The 25,631-nt window shown below is 39.9% G+C and overlaps 1 protein-coding gene across 1 annotated transcript; it reads left to right on the top strand.

Annotated features, from left to right (window-relative positions):
- Positions 1-407: 407 nt before the first annotated feature.
- On the top strand, positions 408-19,576 carry FAM76B (family with sequence similarity 76 member B). The gene is made up of 10 exons (XM_034758917.1): positions 408-719; positions 1,693-1,757; positions 2,196-2,250; positions 3,968-4,123; positions 5,640-5,836; positions 8,567-8,614; positions 8,831-8,911; positions 9,570-9,705; positions 15,854-15,955; positions 16,873-19,576. The coding sequence occupies exons 1-10, from the start codon at positions 624-626 to the stop codon at positions 16,960-16,962; spliced, it is 1,026 nt and encodes a 341-aa protein (XP_034614808.1). The 5' UTR covers positions 408-623; the 3' UTR covers positions 16,963-19,576.
- The last annotated feature ends 6,055 nt before the right edge of the window (positions 19,577-25,631 follow it).

Here is a 25,631-nt window from a genome sequence, read left to right on the forward strand (position 1 = left end):
TAGCAGTTTGCCCAATAAAAGGGGAAGGTTTGGCGGAAGGGGCGTAGCCCCGTTCTCAATCGCTTGACCTGACCAACCGAATCGGAGAAGAGTAGTGACGTCAAGGTTTGTTGTTGAAATAAGGTATTTCTTGCTCAGGCGCATCTCGCGGGCGGCGGAAGAGGACGGTCTTTGTCAGAATGCTCGCGTGTCCTCTTAGCCAATGAGAAATCAGAACAGTCCCTGAGCAGGCCAATCGGAGCAGCCAGTGAGGAAGGGAGAAAGCGATCCAATCGATGGCAACCGCAGGACGTGAATCCAAGCTTTGATTGGCTTCTGCAGGAGCGGGCGGGGTTTGCCATTGGGTTACAAGGTTTGAAGGTTGGCTTGGCGCGCGGCGTTGATTGGCTGGGGTGCGTGTGGGCGGGGCTGGCAGCGGAGCGACGCCGATGCCGACACAAGGAAGCGGCTTCGCGGCCCAGGCTCTGCGCGGGGCCTAGCGGTGCAGCGGGCGCGGCTGGAGGCCGCGGGCGAAGGGTTATTGGCGCGCTTGAGTCGTTGGCGTCGGCCCCGCCTCCCTCCTTCCCTCCCCTCGCCCGGCTCCCTCCCCGCAGCTCGCGCCCTCCCTGTCGGCGGCGGCGCGGATGGCTGCGGCGGCGGCCCCGGCTCTGTACGCCTGCACCAAGTGCAACCAGCGCTACCCCTTCGAGGAGCTCTCCCAGGGCCAGCAGCTCTGCAAGGTCCGCCAGGGGCCGGGCCGAGCGCGGGGCTGCGGGAAGCGGGTTCCTCCCGCCCGGGGGGTGGCGGGTGCGCCTGGGGGCCGAGGCGGGAGGGGTAGGTTTGAGGGGTGGCTGGGGAGAGGGCTGGGGGTGCTGAGGTGGGGGGCAGCTGAGAGGAAGGAGGGGGAGCAGGAGGGGCCCAGAGGAGAGGTTGTGGGGGAGCCGGGGAGGGGGGGCCCGAGCGGGGGCTGAGGGGGGCTGTTACTGGGCACAGGGTTTCTGTCGCTCCCTGTCTGCGATGTTCAGGCTGCACCTTGTTCAGGACAGGAAGTCCCCCAGCTTCGGATGTTGCCCGAAGGGACCTTTTTGCCCTGGTGAAGGGATGAGCCAATGCGAGCTCTCGCACCACTTTACAAAACCAGTTGCACTCACAGCATCAGGCTCTGCTCACCGGCCTTGCCTGGAGCTACACCCTGAGTGAGCCAGGATGCAATACCATTTGGGGCTGGCCAGGGGTAGGGTCACTTCTGGGCTATGGTTAAATACTAGCACTTACCTTCACCCTCACACCAGTGTTGAGCATTAGTTACGCTAATCCTCTGCTTAGCTCTACCTGGAAGAAAATGATAATAGTGGGTTTTAAACATCCCTACTTCAAAAATCGTTTTGTGTTTTATGATAAACGTCATAGCCTCTTCACACTTTCTGCATTCTGCTTCCTGTGGGGGGGAAAAAGGGTTTTGTTCTTTATTAAATCTGTTACATGGGACAGTTGCTGCAAAACTAGATGGTGGAGAGCAAGTTGGATAACTTGTAGGTGTAGGATAAACTATTGCGTGTGTAGATTTTTTAATCACTCAAGCATGAATGTACAGTGCATAGTGGATGTATAAAATAACTATATAAAAGCTTATGTGAAGAGGTCAGATGAGATCAACTTGTAACGTCATGGTTGTTTGCTTTGATAAATAGTTACTGATGGTTTTTCTTTCAGGAATGTCGAATTGCACATCCCATGGTAAAATGTACTTACTGCCGATCAGAATTCCAACAAGAGAGGTATGTATGTGTTCTGAAACTATTTCAGCCTTCAGAAAGGAGTATTAAATTGGCACCAAACCCTTCCTTCCTGTGTGTGGCTAAAATCTCAAATCCACAAACATTGCTTTGGATTATCAATAATATCTGCAGCGAAAAGCTGTGTCTTAAATCATGTGTTGCAATAATGCAAATAATTATCAGTGAAAATATTAGGCTTTTGGAAGTGAATTCCGTGAGTTGGCATTAAACACAGTCACAATAACTTGCTTTCTGTAGTGCCCCAAATGTACTATATAAACATAAAAGAAAGCAGACTCCCTCCATACCTGGTTTGCTTTAACTAGACATTGGGTGTAGCTTATGTTTGCATGCATATTATATAGTAATTGCATATGGGAAAGAATTTGAAAGTTTTTGTTTGTTGTTAAAGTAAACTTTGCAAAATCTTCTCTCTAGCAAAACTAACACAATATGCAAGAAATGTGCCCAAAACGTGAAGCAGTTTGGAACGGTGAGTTGGCAGTTCATTGTCAAAAGATGTTGCAAAGAATAGCATGTATCTTGGTATTATAAGCTTATTTAAATTGTCACTAGTTAAGATTGTAAAATATTTTCAGTTATAGACATTTTTACACACACACACACACACACACCCCTTCCTGAAAAATTAATCTTTTGGAATGAAAGTTTCTGTGCTTACTCTCTGACCTAAGAAAAATCCTCTGAAAAGCTTAAGGAAAAAGCTCTCAACTATTTGCGTTTTTTCCCCACTTACAAAAATTGACATACTTTTCCACAAAATTTTAAAAATGGTTCAGTTTGAAACGATTCATTCAGGGCAATTCATAACCAAGTTTCATAGTTATGAATCATTGAAACTTGTTCATCCTGCACATGTAGTGGAAATTAAAGTCTGTGTGCATTTTATATGTACACAGTAAATCCCTGCGTGTTTTCATAAATGCTCACTTGACAAGATATGCTGCTATCTATCTGAGAGGCTTAGTGTCCCCTTGGTATTTTTTTAATGAACGACTCAATGTTAAAATGTGGTTATGCAGTATGAAGGTTCCATTATTAACATAATACAAAAATGAAGGTTCCGAAGGAATGTTGACTCCACGTGCTGTCAAGCGTACCATCAAATTCTGCTCGTGTAATGTGGCCTGGTTAATATTACTGTAGGAATGATTTATATTTCCTCATCTTTAGTTGTAACTTAGTGCTGTGTTATAAAAAGTTTTGCATGTAATAGTTGAGTCCATATTCATGAACAGTATTTATGTTAAATTGCACTGTATGCTTTTTAGAGAAGGCATTGTTGGTAATGCATAGCAATTTCTCATGTGAACAGAAGCACTTAAATCTTGTAAACTATGCCCTTAGATTAACACATTTTTACATGAGATTCAATTTATTGTACTAGTTCAGTGTAAAAATTACCAGCATGTAATTTACCCAGCTCTTTGTAAACTTAAACTGGATAAAGTAGGATCTCTTTTGGAAGTTCTAAAGGGTTGTAATACATCTCACCAAGCATAATATAGATGCACCAACATTTGGGGCAATACTTTATCAAAAAAGGAAACCGCCTCAAAGCAAAATAAGGTCATATATGAACTAGAAGGGCATTTTTTAGAAACTGATTACCATAATTTTAGTTTCTAATTGCATGTCTTTATTGGCTTAATTTTACAGTAAAGGTTAAACTCAATTAACTGACTGTTAGTTAGCTGAAGGTTTGTTTTACTCCACATAGGGATGTAGGAGCAGGCATTTTATCTGAAGCCTGTGCCTTCAGTGCTTCGAAGTTCTGCAATGCTCAAGTCCCTTGGGTATCTGAAGGGTCTTCATGGTTCTCAGAAACCTTCAGAGAAGTGCAAATGATCTAATTACTCTTTTTAGGTTTAGGTAGATTTCTTGACAGAAAAAATGTTTGACCTGGTAAATTGGAGAAGGCAACATCCAAAAAACGTGTGCACTTCTTTCACAGAGCATGTACGCAAGTTTGTGTGCAAAACACTGTTTATTTTTGTCTCAGTTGAGCTAGCATCACTTTAAAAGAAAACAAAACAAAACTAGGGCCATCGTTGATTTAAATATCAAACTTTTCTACTGTTCTTACCCTCAAGTTCTAAAGACTAGTTTAGAAGCATGATTTATTTTAATAATTGTAATTTGTTAAGCATTTTTAATGTACTAATTTCTAATTCTCCATTATTTTTCAGCCCAAGCCTTGTCAGTACTGTAATATTATTGCAGCATTTATTGGCACTAAATGCCAGCGTTGCACAAATTCAGAAAAGAAATATGGACCGCCTCAGACGTGTGAACAGTGCAAGCAGCAATGTGCTTTTGATCGCAAAGAGGAGGGAAGAAGGAAGGTATGCTTTGTTGTGGTGGTACTGTAAAGGCTGGGTCTGAAAACAAAAGATACAATTTGAAATATTTCCCTCTTTAAAAAAAATAACAGGATTTAATTTCACAAGTAGCAACAGGGTATAAAGAGAATTGCATTAGGCTTTCTAAAGATCTGACATAGCATTTTGTATTAAACTTTTGAGTCATGGCGATTCAATGCTTCTCTACTGACTTATTCTGGAATAAATTCATTCTCTTTTTATAAACCAAAAATAATCTGACCATGGCAGTTGAGTAGTCTGTTTTTTCCCCCTCCCCCTAACCTTCAACACTACAAATTTCCTTAGCTTGGATCTGTCACTTCCACCTTCTCCTATCCTTCAGTTTGCAAGAGTTCCTTTTAACCATAGAATATGACTGAAAAGAGGAAAGAGACTGCTCTCGGCAGACCCGTGTATTTTAATTTCTTAGAGGGGCACTTGCCAAAACTATTTGTCCAGAAAGTGGTGGTGAAATGACATGGGTGATCACGCTTTTTAATTGAACCCCAGAACAGTGCTGTCAACAAGAGACTTCTTTTCTCCTTAACTGCTAAAAAATAATTTACTTGGTTTGTATTGCAGCTGGTCTAGGCAGTCTGATGCTGCCCTGAGTAAAGAAGACTTGAGTGGCTGCATGATGCCTAAAGTAAAAATTTACTTAGGAGTAGGGATTTTCCTCTTTTTTGGGGGGGGGGGGGGGGGAGCAGGGGGGAGTGTTGGCATTGGGGGAGGAATATTTGACATATGTCCAACACATGTTATATAGCCACTTTTACAAGGCAACTAAAATGCTGAAGAGAGAATTCACTTTTCAGAAGTGTAACTTAACTAGAAAAGATGATGCAGTATATTGAGTTAACTTCATTGGTGTCATTTATTGTAGAAGGTAACTACTGGCCTTCATTGCCACGTCCCACAGTGTATAGTAAATAAGAAAATTGCGGCACAAATATGGACTGTTACTATGTATATTTCTAACTTTTTTGTGTATATTAAAGAATAAAATCCATATTCTGGAGTCCCAGTAGTGGTATTTGGTTGTGAAGGTTTAGCCAAAAGAGTCAAAGGGCTGGTCCACACTAACCCCCCAGTTCGAACTAAGATACGCAACTTCAGCTACGTGAATAACGTAGCTGAAGTCGAAGTACCTTAGGTCGAACTTAAAGGTACTTACCAAAGGTCCACACGCGGCAGGCAGGCTTCCCCGTTGACTCCGTGTACTCCTCTCGCGGAGCAGGAGTACCGGCGTCGACAGCGACCACTTCCGGGATCAATCCAGGATCGATTTATCGCGTCTAGACAAGACGCGATAAATCAATCCCAGAAGATCGATTGCTTACTGCCGAACCCGGAGGTAAGTATAGACGTACCCTTAATTGGTTTGGTTAGAATTATCTATTATCCCTGTGCAAGTCAGAGTAAGAGTTTTTCCTCTAGAGTTATCTTTCTCCTAGCACTAAGTACAGTTGCCTACTTTTTGTCAATTTTTTCCTAAAAGGTTGATGGGAAGCTGTTGTGTTGGCTTTGTACACTGTCCTACAAGAGAGTACTGCAGAAGACAAAGGAACAGAGGAAGAGCCTAGGGTCTTCACATTCTAATTCGTCATCCTCGTCTCTTGCTGAGAAAGACCAGCATCATTCAAAACACCATCATCACCACCACCACCATCATCGTCACAGCAGCAGTCATCACAAGTAAGTACTCTGAAACTTTATGGAACTTGAAAAATCTTGTAACTTTTATGTGACAGGATTAGTAGTGAAATGAAAGTAGCTGTTTACATTACTGAATTGAAAATAGGAATAACATTTTGTGAATTTATTTCACAAATCTAGCAGAGTTTCAGTATTGCTATAAATGGAATGGACTAGAATTGATTTAGTAGAAAGGAAAACCTTTTGGCAGTCTGATTACCAGCTGATGTTGAAACTGCCCATAAGTCTAGAAATGCTAATGGGGTTACTTATCTGAGAAGTAGATAAATGATGTCATGGCACCATCTTTGGGCTAGAAGCATTTCACCTCTGATTTTTCCCCAATTATTATAATAAATGTAATTCTTGCCAGAATATCCAATGGTGACGGACATTCATGGTGTTACCCGCACACTCTAAGGCACCCCACCTTTATCCTTCCATGGGCTCAAGGCGTAACCCAGTTAATTTAGGCACCTGCACGCTTTCCTAGGGCCAAAGGCACCTACCCTTACCCAGTTCCTAGGGTTCAGGGAGTAATCTTCTACAGGTTTGCAAGGCCTTTTACCAGTGAAAGAGCCTTACACAGTAATATTCTTAATCTCTTTATTAACAGTTACCAAAACAAAATACACACACAAAGCATTCAGTGCTCACCACTCCCAATAAGGCAGATGAACTTTTCCTCGTGGCCAATCAAGATCAGGTCATCTGGGGCTCCTCCAACTTCTGCACAACATGGTTGACAGGGTATTGAGGTCTGGCAGCTCTGATCTTGGGCTGTGTCCTGGAGTTGGTTCCAAAGAACTTCCTTTTGGACCCCCAGTTTATATAGTTAAACTTGAGTCCTGCTTAACTATATCTAGGGCCTTACGAAATTCACAGCCATGAAAAATGCATCACGGACCTTGAAATCTGGTCTTTTCTGTGCTTTTATTCTTTACTATACAGATTTCATGGGGGAGACCAGTGTTTCTGAAATGGGATCCTGACCCAAAAGTTGGCTGCGGGGGGTAGGAGGGCTGCAATATTGCCACCCTTACTTCTGCGCTGCCTTTGGAGCTGGGCAGCCAGAGAGGGGCAGCTGCTCTAAAGGCAGTAGTGCAGGAGTAAGGGTGGCAATACCATACCATACCATGCCATCCTTATTCTGTGCTGCTGCTGTGGGTTGTTCTGCCTTCAGAGCTGGGCTCCTGGCCAGCAGCCACCTCTCTCTGGCCAGCCAGCTTTGAAGGCAGCACTGACACCACCAGCAGCACAGACATAGGGGTAGACCCTACAATGGGTGGCTGTCATGTCAGTAGCAGGGCAATGCTATTGTCATTTTAATTCTTACTTTTAAACTTCCCACTCGAATCATGCTTCAGAGTGTTTGCAGCTATCTGGCTGTGGGTTAAACAGTGTACCAATTTCTTTTGTCATGTAGCTCTAGTTTAGTCCACTTGTAAACACTTACCAGTCTTTGTAGGCAGCTGCTTCCAAGGATTTAGTGTTTGTTTTACCATTCTGTTAAAAGGACACTGGTGTAGGAATCATACAGATGTTAAGTGTAGGCTTGAAGTAGTTTTACTTTAGCACCTCTTTATAACATTGTTTAATCTGAGAAATACAAAATGAAAAATTATAGGTGGAGTGCATAGATTCCTAAGGCCACCCTAAACATTTTCATTACAAACTTCATTTTTCAGTTGCTAAAGACATTCTTACTAACTTCTAAGCTTAAACTTTTGCAGGTCTGATCTAACTAAAAATTACTTTTTTAAAAAAGCTTAAGGGGGAAATTGGTTCAACTGCTCTTGAAAATGAAGACCGGGGAGGGGAAATAAATTGCAATTTTCCCATTATACCTCTCAGTCAGAAGAAGAAAGTGACTTTTGGCAAGCAGATTAATATTCGGAAGGATAGGTGCCTTACAATGTCTGATGAAAATCCATTTTGACTTACCCAAGATATAACTGGTCAAATCTTATTTCATGAGGGCGTGGCAAATATCTAATAAATAAAACATTTTCAAATAACTTCTTGGTGTCATAAAGAAAAGAACTTCAGTGTGTATACATGTATTTGCTTATATTTATTAAAATGCACAATTCCAAACTTAAACAGAGTTGACAGCTCCAATCGACAGGCACCTTCCTGTGTAAACCGCCTCTGTGGTTTCCCATCAACTTGCCCTGTCCAGTTTTATTAATATTGTTGGTAGAGCAGTGCACATGGAGGTTTAAAGTGTGTAATGAATTAAATTGGGCTCTACAGGAGATCAGTTTCATCCAATGCAGTCTTCTAAGTTGCACATATGTTGAGCGTAACCATTTCACTTGTGCTCTCTGGTCAGCTTACCTTGGAAATGAATGAAGATACAACTTATACTTAAAAAAAAAAAAAAAAAAAATCAAGTTCTGTTCAAAATTGTCAAATATTAAAATAATATAAAGTTGGCAGAAGTAGGAAATACTAAAACTGAGGCTGAATTGTCAACCCTAACTCTGCCCCTTGTGCCTTATGATAGCATGCAGTAGTTTAAAGACTGTTTTCAAATGAGCCTGGCCTTGATGAGGAGTAATCCCAAATGTTCTTACTAGGTGCCTTGCTAATTAGCCATCCAATTACAAATGTATAAACTGAGCTGCTTTGCTGCACAAAACGTAGATATGGATGCTTTTTCAGTTACAGACAGTGGTAATGGAAGTTGACCTGTTGCTGAATGTGTATTAATTACATGTATTTCAGAATCAGCAATCTGAGTCCAGAACAAGATCAGGGAATGTGGAAACAGAGGTAATTACACTGCCCGTTTCTGAATTTTTTTTAGCAAATGAATCTTGTATTCTTTATTTGAAAGCTAATTTTTTTTTCATACTTGCATCTCTGATTGTTCAAGACTAATCTGTATGTGTGAGTCATTTTATATGTAAATAGTAGTAGGTTGGTTGTTTCTGCAGTCTGAGACCGTTCTACTGCTTTTGATTTAGAATATTTGTTGTTTAATTTCAGCCATAAATCCTCTGCAGCTATTCAGAATGAAACTCCAAAGAAAAAACCCAAACTGGAATCCAAGCCATCCAATGGAGATAGGTAAAATTATATTCTACAGCTGAGATAGTTCTACCAAGTAGACCATCGGTTTGCTGCCAGTTGCTGTTTTTGTTTGGCAGATTAGAAAGGCGAAAAACTACACTTTCATCCTAATAACTTTTAGGGTTTTATGGCAGAGTGCTGTCAGTCTGTTGAATGTTTATCAATAGAAAGCTGGCACTGTCCCTATTTTTTTCGCTGCTTTGGGAAAAGGGAAGCAAAAGTAGAGCATAAGGCCATGGTTACCAAACAAAGAATATTCTGACATCAGTGATTTTTCAAAAGGACACAGATTTTGAATCTGGTGCTTGAAACTGATGTGGTATCTAGAAATGTCTTTGGGCCTAAATGTGTGAGACTGAACAACTTATTCTGTCTCTGATCAATAGTTGGAATAAATGTACAAAGAGGCTGCTTCACTTAAGAAGAATTTGACCCCCTCAAAGCTAATACTCAATTATATTTCTGCAGGTGTATGTAATGTGTGCCATTAGTAAGGTAATTTGCCAGTTGCATCCATTTCTGTCAGGTACATACTTTTTTTGCATTAGTCCTTAAGGATGTTTGTGGAATTGTTAATTAAGCAATTTGAACTTTGAAAAATGTGTTATTCTGTTGATGTTACAAGTAACAGGCATTTTTTTTTTTTTAATTTTAGTAGCTCTATAAATCAGTCAACAGACAGTGGGGGAACTGACAACTTTGTCCTCATAAGTCAGTTGAAAGAAGAAGTGATGTCACTCAAACGTCTTTTGCAGCAAAGAGATCAGACTATCTTAGAAAAAGATAAAAAGGTAAAGGCTACAGCTGCTTAAGACCTTATTAAATTTTTTCTTGTATCTTGCAGACTCAAGGAGCTGTCAACCTTACAATTGTTTGAATGTTAAAACAAAATTAATACCAAAAATTTGTTTTGTGAATAGAGATTATAACATTACCAAATTGTCCTTTTAAAAGGTTAAGTAGCAGACTTACACTGCTTGGATGTATTTTAGCTGTAAGGCAACTCTCCCTGAACGTAATGTATACAAGAGACCCACCTTTCAGGCAGCGTACTGTCTTAAAAACAGTCCCAAATATTTTCATTTTGCTAAACCTTTATTAGAAGCTCATCTCTTGAGCAACTGACTTGTTGGCCAGTTTAAGGTTGTGTCTTTGGTGTAAATGGGTACTGTTAGGACAGCAATGTTAGGTTCTTGTATTGGTATATTGAATCTTTGAGGCTAAACGAATTAATCTGGACCACTTTTAGAATGCTTAGAAAGTCCTTATCTCTAGCTATTCAGTGGCTAAAGTGAAATGAATTGGGCAGTCCAATTCATAATACAAAAGCTACCATTACCTTTTCTGGTAGTCCCTTAATGCTTGCCCTCTGAAGAGTCTTGTCAAATTCCCATTGAAGTCAGTGGGAGGCCATAAATCAGTATGGAAACTGAAACTACATTTTGACTCTTTAAATTTGATCTAGGTGAAACACAAAAAGGGCAGTGTGAGGAAGCTTAGATGAACAGTAGGATTGGGCACACAGTAACATGCATTTGTGCCCTTTTTACAAGCCAAACACTAAACTGAATTTTGTTGCTCTGTTTTTATATTCTGGAGTCATTGGTCTTTGCGCATAGTTTCTCCCTGCAGTACAATTTGAATTAAATAACTGTTTCACTGAAAGCTAATGCAGTACTTAATCTAGCTGGTCCCATTTATTAACATTAATGTTCATATGTCCCCCCCTTTGATTTCACTTCATGTACTCTTAACTTGGTGGTGATTTGAGTTCCAAGCATTTATCAGAACACTTCTCTTTAATTCTAGAATAGTGATCGTTGGTGCAATTACCCCTTTTACATAAGCCCTATAATCAGTAAAAGATGACCCGTGAGTAGATATTGTAGCTAAACATTTACAGAGTGTGTGTATATATAATACTATGAGCTGTTTTAATACAGTTCTTCACTGGTCCAATTTTCTCCATTACTCACCAAGAAGATATTTGATATTAGCTAGGAGGTCCAGTTTGGTGTAGATTAGAACAGACAAAATGCAGTTCACAATTGGAATGATTGACAAGGCAGAGGACAATGCTTGTGTTAGAGGCAGTGATTAGGCTCATGCTACATTTTATTTGTCACTTGATGTTGTAATTGCAAAATCCTTGTTTCAGAATTGCTAGCTGAACCATTTTAAATATGGCTATTCATGACTTTAAGTTTCAGGCGCAGAGGGTGTATTATAGAATATATTCTACTTTTGAAAATGTAAATTCACTTTCCTCTGTGGAGGATTCTCCTCCTGGGTCTCAGCTTCTTAATGCAAAATAGCTGGAACTCCCCAAGGTTTAGGTCAGCAGTAGTAAATAGTAGCACAAGTAGTCCTCAGCTAGTGGTGGTATGATATCCCGTGCCTTAACCACTGCTTTCAGAACCTTCCAGTTTCTTTTTGATATTGATAGCTCTCCACAGGAGCTGCACCTCTTCAGCTCTTAAACACTCAGTACCTAACTGTTATGAATATATTTTTGTCTTCAAATTTTTTCTTACCCTGTGGCCTCTGTTTCCCTAGGAGCATTGATAAGGTTGCCAGTCTCTGGGGATCATAGAGAAACTTCTGTTTGGCCTGAGTTTTTGTTTTGACAACTTGTGCTTCAGCGCCTTAGTATTGCTGTTGTTAGAACCTTTTTCTTGGCATCTCATAGTTCTCTGAACTTCAAAGCTTTTTGAGGTATTAATTTCTTTCAGAATAACATGCATTTCCTCAGCACCTGGGTGGGAAGGAAGACCAGTATCTGTCTGGCTGAAAGGTCCATTATAAATGATCATATTCACAGAATCCTCAGCCTGGGAATTAGTAATTCAAAGCAGTGGGACAATATGTGCAGGGCTTTCAGATGTTTACCCTGTGCATCCAAGCACTGTGAGAAATTTCTTTAAGCCCTCCTTAAGGCACTCCCCAGAGACGTCCAGCATGTGGCCAGCCTGGTAAACTCTGAAGAGAAAAAAATAGAAATACAAGCCTTAATCAGCCTCTGACCACCTGGACTGTATGCCTGCAGTGCCCATGTCTGTGCAGACCTTGCTTCCCTCTAAGCCCAGCAAACTAGTTCCCTTGGGGGGAAAAAATTCTGTTTCATCCCATCCAAATCCAAGGACTCTACCACAAATCAAGGTCTCAGTGCTCAATGTCTATGGTACTGACTTCTGGCGCATCAGACTAGGAATTTTCTTTCAAAGGAATAATTAGCAGGAGACACTAGAAGAGAGCTACCTGCCCTTCAACTCGTCACTTCCAAGACTTCGGGCAGCTTCACATCATAGACCACGGCATCTTCTCTTCACATTGGTTCAGGACTGGGAAGACTGCTTTGGGGGGCCTCCATGGTGTCTTCAGCAGCCTAGCCATGTCCCCCCTGGTGATTTCGTACAGTGTAGTGCCATCACTTTGATCCTTCATCCAGATAAGCCTGAGTTTGATACCTGTACCCCAGGATTAGCTCCTTCAACGAACAAAGTACTGGCCTTTAATAGCAGTACACAAACCCCACAGCTCCTGTGCTGGGGGTCTGGGCACAGCCATTGTTGATGCCTTTTGAGATAGTTAATGTGCCAAAGTGCCCCTTTGGCTCACTACTTTGCTGCCTTAGTAGAAGCATGATGTTGGTCAGGGATACAATTTCTGCCTCCTGGATGCAGAACAGATTAACTGAAGGAGTAACAAGACATGCTCTATAAGGATTTGACTTCTTCTAATGCATAAAGTTGGTGGGATCTGGATTAGCACCCATCCAGGAATTTACAAGGGCCACAATTAGTACGTACATGGAACAAGAGCATCCATCCAGTAGGGTGGCCATATCCTTTCATCCTATTTTGGACCACTTAGCAAAGGTGTGTTCGACAACTCACAATGCTTCTTTTGCGTCAAACATTGCTGAGAAGTACATACTGCCCAGGACTCTACCAGCAATGTCTCCCATCCCAGTGAAAAGCTTGGTGGTCAAGACAACCATGGCTAGAGAAAATATCAGACAATTATCCTTCACATCAGAAACTGCCAGGCTTTCATGGCCTAATGACATATTAAATACTGGGGAACTGACAATGTAGTCCACAGGACAGATACCAGGAACTCAAAGATGGTGGATAAAAGTGTGGGGCTGAGCCAGTACTGGGTGCATGTGTTCTTTTATATGCAAGTGACAAGGTACCAAGAGCTGTTGCTTCAGAAATGGATGTTTTTTCAGGTCTCCTTGCCTGCAAGTATCTGGGTTCCACAAGAAGATTTAGAAAAATTTCTGTTCTGAGAATATTACATAGCTGGTGTCAGAAGATGAAAAATTACTTGTAGTTCTGCATCCCTGAAGATGTCATCTTGCAGGATTTTCACTTTCCCAGCTCCATTCGGAGTGGAGGGGAATCTTTGTGAGGTTACTGCTTTTTCAACCTTTTTGTTATGACTGGCTTATTTGCCTCTGGGAGGCGTCACTTCCTGATAAATCAAACTTGACTAGAAGGGTTCAAGGGTGGCACTACAGGTCTTAGATGGCTTGTGCTTCTGCCGACTGCCTTTGGGGATCAATACGCCACTAAAGCACGTATTTCTCCGTTTCATGCTTGGTATCTGAGACCCAGGGTCCAGAAACCTGTAAGGTAGTCTTCAGAAGAGAATTAAAAGATAAGTAACTTTTCTATATAAACTTCACTTGTGATTTAATTCTCCTATCAGTGCAGTGTTTGCAGTGGAAATGATAGATCTCTTGGAATTTACACTCCATTTAGGAATGAGATATAATAGAAAGACTTATTCTTCAGAATCATTTTATTACATCTCTGTAGATATTTGCCATGTAAATTATAGCTTTATGCTGATTAACTGTTACCATAGTCCGTCTTGGCCAGTATCCTGTATCTAACAATGGCCTGTAGTCGGGCTTTGGGGGAGTTTACAAAACAGGGCAATTAAGCAGTAATTCACCCATCTTCCACACCAGCTTCTGGTAGTCAGAGGTTGAGGGACGTCCTGAGCTTGTGATTGTGCTCTGGCCATCTTGGCTAATAGCCATTGATGGACCTATGCTCCATGAATTTATCCATTTCTTATTTGAACCTTGTTATACTTTTGACCATCACAATGAGTTCCACAGGTTACTCGTGCACTGTGTGAAAAAAGTACTTCCTCTTGTTTAAAGCTATTAATTTCCTTGTGTGACCCTTGGTTTTGTAGTGTGTGAAAGAGTAAATAACACTTTTCTATTCACTTTTCCAACCATTCTTGGTTTTTATAGATTTAGTCATCTCTTTTCTAAGCTGAACAGTCTTACTCTTTTTAGTCTCTCTCCTTGTAGCGAAGCCATTCCATACCTTTGGTCATCTTTGTTGTCCTTCTTTGAACTTTGCACTATGTCCTTTTTTGAGATGGGGTAACCAGCACTTGGCAGAGTATTTGAGGTGTGGGGGCACCATGGATTTATAGTGGCATTATGATATTTTAACTGTCCCTTTCCTAATAGTTCCTAACATACGTTAGACTTTTTGACTGCTGCTGTGCATTGAGAGAAGTTTTCCGAGCGCTATCCCCAGTGACTCAAAGGCCTATCTTGGGTGGTGACGTTTAATTTAGAACCCGTCGTTGTATATGTATAGTAAGGTTTATTTTTTCCGGTGCATTACTTTGCACGAATCAATGTCAAATGTTATCTGCTGTTTTGTTGCCCAGTCATCGAATCATAGGAATGGAAGAGACCTCCAGAGGTCATCTAGTCCAGTCCCCTGTGCTCATGGCAGGATTAAGTGTTAACTCAGTCAACCAGTTTTGTGAAATTCCTCCAACTTCTCGCAGTCCGCTTTGGACTTATTAGCATGAATAATTTTGTATCATCTGCTAACTTTGCCACTTAACTGTTTACCTCTTTTTTCCAGATCATTAATGAATATGTTGAACAGCATGGGTCCCTGTGCAGGTCCGCTGTTCACCTCTCCATTTTGAAAACTGATCATTTATTCCGATCATGTTTCCTGTCTTTCAACCACTTACTGATCCATGAGAGGACCATTCCTCTTATCCCTTGGCTACTTAGTTTCCTTGAAAGCCTTTGGTGATAGACCTTGTCAAAAGCATTCTGAAAGTCCAGGCACACTGTATCAACAGGATCACCCTTATCAACATGCTTGTTGACTCTCTTAAAGAATTCTAGTAGATTGGTGAGGCATGATTTCCCTTTATAAATGCCACATTGACTATTCCCCAACAAATCCTGTTTATGTATGATAATTCTGTTCTTTACTAGAGTTTCTGCCAGTTTGCCTGGTATTGAAGTTAGGCTCACTGACCTGTAATTGCCAGGATCTCTTCTGGAGCCCTTTTTAAAAATTGGTGTTATAGTAGCTACCTTCCAGTCATCTGTGACAGAGGCTGATTTCAGTGACAGGTTCCATACAATAGTTAGTAGTTCTGCAGTTTCATATTTCAGTTCATTCAGAATTCTTGAATGAATACCACCTGAGCCTGGTGACTTATAACTGTTTAACTTATCAATTTGTTCTAAAACCTCTTCTACTGGCACATCAATTTTGGACTGTACTTCAGATTTGTTGCCCAAAAAACAGCTTTGTGCCAGTGTCATAGCTAAAGCCTGTCAGACGAGTCTCATGGCTGAAAATAAAGCTGAGTATTGTAAATCAGTGTGATCCAATGTCTGAAAATACTTTGAAGGACTAGTCTTCCATATCCAGTTCCCAAATGGGACTTTCACATGTAAAAGAGATATTTGACTTGTGCTGTGAGATATTTTTAACCATGTCAACACAAGAAGCAGGAAATAAAGAAAGTAGTCAGTGTCCCCTAGAGACTCTTTTATGCCTCAAAAATTATTTAATGGATCTAAGAGTTGGTTAAAAATACATATGAGGTTGGCTTCCAAAATATCCTCATAGAAGTTGTTTTTCTTAGTTGACAGAGTTGAAGGCAGACTTTCAGTACCAGGAGTCTAATTTAAGGACAAAAATGAACAGTATGGAAAAAGCTCACAAGGAAACAGTGGAACAACTGCAGGTAAATACTTAAAAATAGTTTTAATAGAGTGGGTGTCAAAATATTTTGTATATTTGCTTTGAGAAATGAAATAGTTTAAATAGAACCATTGTGCACTGTCATCCTTGCATGAGTTACCAGTCATTGAAATGGATGAGTCAGTTTCCATCTCTGACCTGTTTCAGGCTCGCATGCTCGCTCGCGCTCTCTCTCTCTCTCTCTCTCTCTCTCTGTTACACCTGCATTATCTTCAGTTTTCTTTTCAGGCGTAACCACTTGATAGATACTTTCTTAGAGCAATTGAGGCACATCCTCTCCCCCCCCAGGTAGTTCCTCATGCCCCCCTTCTCAAGGGGCATACCTCATACTTTAAGAAACACTGGTATACCTGTTCTAGGTGATATAATGACCTAGCATAACTGCACAATTTTATTGCAGTGCAAGAAGCTAATCTTGCAATGATGTAACCCACATTGTACAACTGTTTAAGCAGCAGGAAAACCTGAAACGATTTATAAATTTTAGAATGAACAGAAATATCTATCTACCATGCAGTAGATATATTGATTTTGCAAATCCGTGTGAGGGATTTGGCTTTATATCTTCTTTATATCTTCCTTTATAAAACTAGTGGAAGATGTGGAGCTTAAATACCTGTGCTGTGCTGAAAACTTCTGCCATTATGTTGATTGATTCTCAGGTATAGAAGTTTTACGCGGGGGTGGCTTCATAACTTCAGCAAGACAGTTGTGCATGGCATTGTTGAATAATTGCTCCCTCTTATTCAAGAAGCTTATTGATCTCTTTCTGCAATGTATCACTGATGGATATAGTACTGGAATTAAGAGTAACTATTAGGACTTTTGAACAGTGTTTCTGTTATGTTTAAACAGAAGAGAAAGTGTTTCTATAAATCTTTCTTTTTATCTATATTACAGGCCAAAAACAGAGAACTACTCAAACAGGTTGCCGCATTGTCAAAGGGTAAAAAGTTTGATAAAAGTGGAAGTATACTAACATCTCCATGAGGAACTGGTTACTTACATGAGGATTACTACTCAATGTAAATTTGAGTAATTCTGTGAAGCCCTTAAAATCCTGTGTAGTGGAAAAATATTTTTGCACACAAGATTACTTGGCATGTTTCCTACACATTTTTATAACTAATATGCAGCTTTTTAGTTAAACTGTTCAGATAAAGTACTTCAACTGGCTTGAAGAAATTTTTTATTTTATTTTTTTTATATTGGGAACTTTTTTGCCAGCAATAGTATTTAACAATTGCAGAGGGGGTAATACAGCAGTGCTCTCTTTAAAACACATCATGCAATAACAAAATAGGTGTACTTTCTACAGAATTCAAAGCAGCAGCTGAATCCCTTAAACTATGCTAACTTTGGCCAAAAGTTCAATTTAGAGTTTATAAATCTGCAAGGACAACGCTTTTTGGAATAGGAATATGGACACTGGGTTCTGGCAACTGTTCTTTTGCTTTGTATTAAAATATAGGACATTTAGGATGGAAATCATGGTGCTCTTAAATGAAACTCAAAAGATATATACATATGTGTAAATACAATTGTAACAGTTATATTCTTAGTGATAACAAGTGAGTAACTAGTGTTTTACATTCTTGTGATAGGAATTTATTGAAAGATTATCTATTGTACAGTACCAGAGGCAAAGTGGTTTTTTTTGTAAGATTTACTGTAGACTTTTTTCTTGCAAGTGCCTTTCTCCAACTGTTTATTTATAGGAATGTTGGTATTTTGTACATAACGTTTTTGTTTTAAGATCATGTTTAATAAATGTTTGTGTATATATAAATGTGTGTACAGAGGAATCAAAAACAAAGATCAAAGTTGCTAGGTGCAGTGCTTGAAGCAGCATTAAGAACTAATTGATGGACAGTGTGTATTGACTTTTTTAACCTTATTAGATTGTATCTGTGGGGTTTGTTGAGTCTGGTTAGTGCTTATTATGCCAAACACTTCCTAAATAAACAATTTGTATGTTTTTTGCCACACTAGACTATAATGCTTTATGTATTTTTCCTGTTGGCCCAGTGCTAACTTTTTTTTTTTAATTTCATAGCAAGCATTGTACTCCCACTGTTATATCCTGAATTAGCAGTATAGTTAATACTCACTACTTTATTTTTAAAACTTGCATATTCAGTTTGTCTTGGTTTTAACTGTACTTAGTTGTAACTTATGGTCACTTTTTAAAAATTAAGTAATTAGATTGACACGTACTTAGTTTAGTAAAGATACACATCGAGAAAACCGTAGCCAAAACTGTAATGGTCAGTACATAAATAAAGGGAATGGATGTGGTGTCAAATGAAAGCTTATTGTTCAACCTTTTGAATGGAATCTTCTGTTTTTATATTCAGTTAGTTCCGTTTTAGCTCTGCTCCTAATGGACATCAGTACAAGTGTCTTAGTAGGATGAAACAACTTCGCGTAACTGGGGGTACACTGTTTAGGAAAGCAAGTTCTAAACCAGCATAACTTGGAGTAGTCCGTTGTCTGTCAGATGGTAGCTCTAGTTCAGATGTGGATGTTGATTTGGTGACTTGGGAGCTGCTTGCACTTCAGCTAGCTTTATTGTCTGATCTCTTGCTGCTTGGAGGACTAGAATCTAAAGTCCTCTGGCTGTCTACCCAGATGCTACTGAATTGGGAACAACTTCAGCAGTTTAGAGAAGACTTAGTCTATGGCATAATTATAATTTGGAAAAATCAAGCTACCTTGTTTCCTACAGTGAAGATGTATTTGATTTCTTTTTTTGTACATGAAGATCAACTTTGTAAATTTATAAAAACTGTTCTTTAAACTTACTAATACAGCTAGGATAGAAAATGCTGCTGCTATCCTATTGGGATGTTAGTTGTATTGAGAGATTTAAAAAAAAAAAAATTAGGACTTTTTCTGACTTTCATTAGTTCAGAATAATATTTTGATACCGGGGGCTTTTCTCTCCAGTTTACTGGCCACCAGTCCATGGTGCGTGTGGATTTTAAAATCCAATTCAGAACCATGCACATCAAATTGATGAATTATCCCATTAAGTGATTCTTATTCAAACCTCCTTGAGCTGCAATACAAATTGTCTTTTTTTAAGGAAAAGTTCAATATTATACTTGAGCTTTATAGATCCCAATGCTAAAAACATTTAGGGGCTTCACAGTATTTAGTTACAATTAAATACTTGATCTCTTTATTCTGTAACCTAACTTTTAACTTTAATTTTTAAAGTTTGTAAACTAGCAAATTGAATCCCAGTCCTGAGGAATGCGATCCTGGAGCTGTAGTGAGTTGACATAATGAGCTGATGTTCTTTTAATGTTGATCTGGAAAGAGAGATGTTGTACTGTAATGTGCTTTTTAGCCTGTTTTTAGTTGTCAATTAACATTGACAGGTGATTGCCACTTTGGCTCAAGTTATTTATGTATTTTAAGTCTGTGAATATTGCAGTCCCTTTTTAGATAGTATGTCTAAATATGCATCCTGCAGTGAAGCTATTCAGCTGTCCACATGTATAGACTATTGAAATACTGTATTGACACACATCTGATTGACATTTTGTACCTTTTTCTAAATCCAATATTTCACAATAAAAGCTTGTCAAAACGTTTAGTTGCCTTTTTTATATTACTCAGAAAGTCGTAATTTTGTTTTAAACATCTGTAGTGCCAAACATTAACCAGAGCTCAACATCAGTCGCGCTTTTGAGGGGAATCATGAAGGATCTGTTCAAAGACTTAAGCTGCCACAGAAATTACGTACATGGAGCATTCTTCAAATTGCAACAAGTGATAGTTTTGGAATAATTACCTACTTTAGTGACTCAATATAGTAAATTATTGCTATACTGTTACAATGTACAGAGTGATAATGTATGGAACTGCTTCAGGGCAGTGACTATATGTGTAACTCAAGAGAAATAGGCCTAGTATAGACCTAAAACGTGGGCCAACTTAGCTGCATTCGCTCAAAATTTCACACTCTGATGTAGTTAAGCTGACCTAACCTCCATTGTAGATGCAGCTATGCTGACAGAAGAATTGTTCCTTTGACCTAGCTACTGTCTCAAGAGGGTGAATTTACCACAGCAATGGGAAAAACCCCTTTTGTTGCTGAAGTGTCTGCACTTCAATGGCTCTAGCTCCCGCCCTGCACTTGCGCCACAGTAATGCTTGTAGTGTAGACCTACCCTGAGTGAGACTTCCTAAGCATTCAACAAAAACTTAGATGCTGTAAAATTGGGAAAGTTTAACTGAAAGATTCTCTTCCAAATTGACAGAATTTCCTCATTTAGTTTTGATAGAGCTGGTTCATTAAACTGCAGGCCATTTCTCTATTCCACATGCTTCACCTTCAAAAAGCTGGTTCCTTCATTTTTCTTATGTTCTGGCTGGAGAGAACAAGATATCTTACTGGAGTTTACTTTGCCCTTAACATCAGCCTTCCAAAATAGTGTTTCCATGATTTTCTTAAAGCCTGCTTCACATTAAACTCTTTTACATATATGAACCATCCACAACACCATTCTAGGATATGCGTTGGATGGGCTTATTAACATATGGCATCTTGGAATTAATGTGAGGTCATATCCTGTGAATTTTGAAACTGCTTAAACTGACCCGCATTCCATTATTGGAAGAACTCCGATATTAATCTCACAATCTTCAGTATGTTTACTTGGCTTGGCTCAGCTCAGGCACCAGCCACTGCTATTACAAATCCTGTCATTGCTACAATGAAACCAGTCTCAACAGAACAAGGCTCTTAGGCCAGTGCAAACTTGGGTCAGGCCCAGAGCTGAAGCAGAGCTCTGTGTAGTTCACAAGCTCGTCTCACCAACAGAAGTTGGTCCAGTAAAAAAAATATTACCTCACCCACCTTGTGTCTCTAATTATATGATTTTTTAAAGCTGAGTGAGTTGCATGTGTGGACATGACTCATTTTAAACCTGGCTTAGATAAGTAAACTTGAGTCATAGGATGAATCAATAAATCCAATTAAGAGTGCCTGCACAGGGTTTTGTATTGTTTAATGAAATCTGATTTTAAATTGGTGCAAGTTGTATATGAACAAGATCTCTGTTCTTGGCAGTCTGCAGCACCTCCAAGAAGCACTGAATGTACACTTCTTTTTAAAACAAGTTGTAGTGAATGCCAATTGTCATATCTGTTATCTTTAGCAGAGTAAAAAGTTGTGTACAGAATCCTTATTGTGTATACATGTCCCTTTTTATTGTGTTCTTGAAGTTTGACCAGTCTGTAATAGTTTGACTAGCGTAATAGAATAACAGTGGAGAATGCAGCATTTTACCTTAAGCTTTTCTACCAAGGAGCCCAACATTTGTAGCTGTTGGCAGAGTAAATGTGGCTTGTGTATCCTAAAGAACAAGCACTGCTACAAAGGTGCATCATGCAAAAGAGGTATTTTTAAAAAACAAAACTAACTCTTTAGTTTGTATGTACAGAAGAAACTGGGTGGAAAATATAAATGTTCACTTGAAAAGAGAGCACTCTATCCCACTGACCCACTTGAGGCATGACAAGAGTTTCTGTTTACCTTACAAGAGACTTGACTTCACTTTGTCTACCTGCATTCTTATGCAGTGGCCAGCAAATGTTCTTCAAAATAAGATACTAGCTGTATCATTGTAGTTATAGAATTTTAAGGCTAGAGGGGACAACTAGATCCTATAGTCTGACCTCAAGTATATCACAGGCCACCAATACCATCCAGCACCCACCCACTAACCCCCACAACCAGAATTAGACCAAAATATTAGACTATTGTGTGCTGCAGGCAGAGAATAGGAGGGACTGAGGTGCACCAGTCCTCGAGGCCCTTGCAATGGCAGGAAAGTGAGATATACCCAGATAATCCTGGCGAGTGACCTGCACCTCATGCTGAAGAGACAGATGAATAAAATAAAAATAAAATTAATGGAGATATCCTAGAAGTGGAAGGGACCTTGAAAGGTCATTGAGTCCAGCCCCCGGCCTTCACTAGCAAGACCAAGTACTGATTTTCCCCCAGATCCCTAAGTGGTCCTCTCAAGGATTGAGCTTACAATCCTGCGTTTAGCAGGCCAATGCTCAAATCACTGAGCTATCCCTCCCCCCTCCAAAACCACTAAGACAAAATCCAATCTGACCAAAATTCCTTACCAACCCCACATATGGTGATCCGTTACAAACAGCATGTGAGCAAAAACCAGCCAGACAAGCACCTGAGAGAATGCTTGGTACCACCTCAGAGTCCTGGTCCTCCCTGTCCAATGTCCCATCTCCAGCTGTGGCCATCCCTAATGCTTCAGAGGAGATCAAACTAAAATACAGTGGGAGGAAATCGATGCCATTTTCATTGAGACAGAATGGGAGAATACCTCCAATATTTATAATAGAGTTAAATTTAAATAAATGTGGTTTTTAATTTATAAGGGGGGGGGTTACACTCAGAGGCTTGCTGTGTAAAAGGAGTCACCAATAAAAAAGTTTGAGAACTACTGAAGAGCAAGCTGTGCTTGGTGAACTTGATTTAGTAGTTTGAGATAAGCTATCTCAGGCAAGTACTTGCATAAGTTTAACATTTCACAGGATTGATAGATTTCCCCTCTTGCATTCATGCACTCAAAATTTCACACTACCACAAAAAAGGCTAGAGTTAAATTTCTCCAATTCCTGGTCCTCTTCCAGTCTGACACATTTAGGCTTAGTCTTCCCTTTAAAGTTTTACTAATACAACTGTTTTGCTTAGGGGTGTGATTTTCCCCCTGAAATTGTTTTATCCTTCTTGATGGTATAAGCTTCTAACATTACAAGCATAGTTTTACCAGTATAATCATGTCTAGGGGGGTTGTATCACTTAATTATATTCTATAGTTAAAGAGGTACAGCTTTCTAGTGTAGACAAAGGCCTACCAGGAAGGGACCACGTACTAAGGCTTGTCCACAGTAGAAAAACTTTTGGAAATCTTTCCCACCACACCTCTCACTGGGTCAGAAAAATCAGTAGCAGCAATAGTGAATTCCTTAACTTACCTTAGTATCTCCCAACAATTTGTTAGGGGTGAAATAGTGATATCCACAAATCCAGAGAGAGTGTGCTCACCCAAACCCTCTGCCTGGGAAGATGTGACCACTTCCTGTGTAAGAAGCTTTCTTCTGGAAGTGCCGATTGCAAAAGAGCGTGACTCAACCAATATAAATCAATGAATTTCCCTTGCTGTTTTTGGTTAAAGAAATCTTGTTCCTTCAGGTAACAGACTGCTCCTGTTTGTGGAGTATGACTCTTAATATCACTTGTTGCACTTTTTCAGCCATTGTGTATTGAAGATAGTGAGTGTGATGCTGTGAGCCAAGTGCCAGCTGTAGCCAAGGTGTAGGTGTCATAAATATAAAGGGAAGTGTAACAACCTTATGTATGCAGTAACATAAAATCCCTCCAGGCCAGAGGTACAGAATCACTTTACCTGTAAGGGGTTAAGAAGCTCAAATAACCTGGTTGGCACCTGACCAAAAGGACCAATAAGGAAAGAAGATCCTTTCAAATCGGGGGGGGGGGGGGTAGAGAGGTTTTTGTGCTCTCTTTGTTCCCCTCTCAGGACAGAGAGAGAGACCAAGCAGGTAAATCATCTCCTGAAAAGATACCTGAAATGATACATCTAAAATTACAGAAATTGTAAGTAAAGGCAAGGAAATGCATTAGATTATCTTTTGTTTTAGCTTGTGAATTTTCCCTATTCTAAGAGGGAGTTTTATTCCTGCTTTTTGTAACTTTGAAGCTGAGCCTAGAGGGGAATCCTCTGTGTTTTAAATCTTTTTATTTACCCTGTAAAGTCACCTTCCATCCTGATTTTGCAGGTGTGATTCTTTTACTTTTTTTTTTAATAAAATTATTCTTTTAAGAACCTGATTGATTTTCAGTGTCCTAAAAACCCAGAGGTTTGGTCTGTGCTCACTTTGTAACCAATTTGGTTAGTATACTGCAGACCCTTGCTAGAACGTGCATCTTTATAGCGCGAATTTGGTTATAGTGCGGGACCACGCATGGATCCCAAATTTAATTACCTTCATTGGAATCCATGGTAACGTGGTCCCTGTGTTAATACGGGACCGTGCATGGATCCAAAACCCCACTTCTAGCAGGGGTCCGGTGTATTATTCTCAAGCCTCCCTAGGAAAGGGGGTAATGGGGGAATATTTTGGGGGAAACAGGGACTCCAAGTGGCCCCTTTTCCTGGATTTTTGTCAAAATCACTTGGTGGTGGCAACAATACCGTCCAAGGACAAGGAAAGGATTTGTGCCTTGGGGAAGTTTTAACCTAAGCTGGTAGAAATAAGCTTAGGGGGTCTTTCATGCGGATCCCCACACCTGTACCCCAGAGTTCAGAGTGGGGAGGGAACCCTGACAGCAGGCATCAGCAAAAAACTGACAAACTTGCAGCTGGAAGCCAGGCCAATTCACTTGTGTATTAATATAGATGAAAGTGGTTGTTGAATGTGTTAGGAACGTGTTTGGTGTTTAAACCTCATGAAAACGAATGGGATGTTGCATGAATTGTATTCACTTATCTGTATCCTGTTAGAATGAAATAGCAAACATTTATATTGTATATACCTTATACCTAAGTGACTGATCAAACATAAGGAAACCATGTATAATTCAAACTATAACAGGAAGGTGCTAATTCCTGCACATTTCTAAGCAAGTGGTCATTGTGTGTGATGATCAGAGATCAAAGACTCTAAATGCATTCCCCACTCCATCATCAAAGAGCCCACATGGGTAGCTGTACTGTCAACTTGTTCTTCTGTGAAAAGAAGCTATAAGTGTGGACACAAGGAACAAATTCTTCAATTCTGGACTGTTTGGATTCTAACTGAATGAGAAGATGGAGATCCCCAGAGTTAAGACTTTTGGAAAGCTGGCAGATTACTACATCTGTGCTACCTTTTGAAATTATAGACTGTGACTCACCTGTACATATATATTTACCTGCTTTAGCCTCTCAAGAACTCTCATTCCTTTTGCTTAGCTAACAAACCTTTAGTTAGGTTTCAGGGTAGCAGCCGTGTTAGTCTGTATCCTCAAAAAGAACCTTTAGTTAGTTTACTATAGAATTGGCTACCAGTGTTGTCTTTGGTGTGATGTCTAGGATGCAAATCGACCTGGGTGAGAAACTGGTCTCTTGAGACTGGGTGTAATCTGAATATTATTGTGATTTTTGGTGTAAATGACCATTTATCACAGAGTTCAGCTTGCCTGGATGACAAGATAGAGCAGAGTGTCTAAGGGGATTGTCTGTGACTCCATTATAAGACTACTGTAGTGCTTTGGGAGTTCACATTTACTCCTGGGTTGGTGAAATCTAATAACAGAACATATCACCAGTTTGGGGTATCCACCCTGTTTTTGACAGTTTGGCCATACGGAGGCACTCAGAGTTGTGAGCCACTCCAGACAGTGTAACAGTGAGTGCATGTCCACAGAAAGTTTTGTTTATAGCAAACTCTCCTTTAAATGTTGATTATAGAAAGCATATTGTGGCGTTTACCCAAGTCCTTGCCCTTATTACCTGAACACTGAATTTTAAAAATGAGCCTTGAGCTGAATGTGAATGGCTGCTTGTTCAGTATTAACCACTAGATGTTGCTTAAACCACATACTTTCT

Source organism: Trachemys scripta, chromosome 1 (genome assembly GCF_013100865.1).
Source record: "Trachemys scripta elegans isolate TJP31775 chromosome 1, CAS_Tse_1.0, whole genome shotgun sequence".
In the NCBI taxonomy this organism is placed as follows: Eukaryota; Metazoa; Chordata; order Testudines; family Emydidae; genus Trachemys; species Trachemys scripta.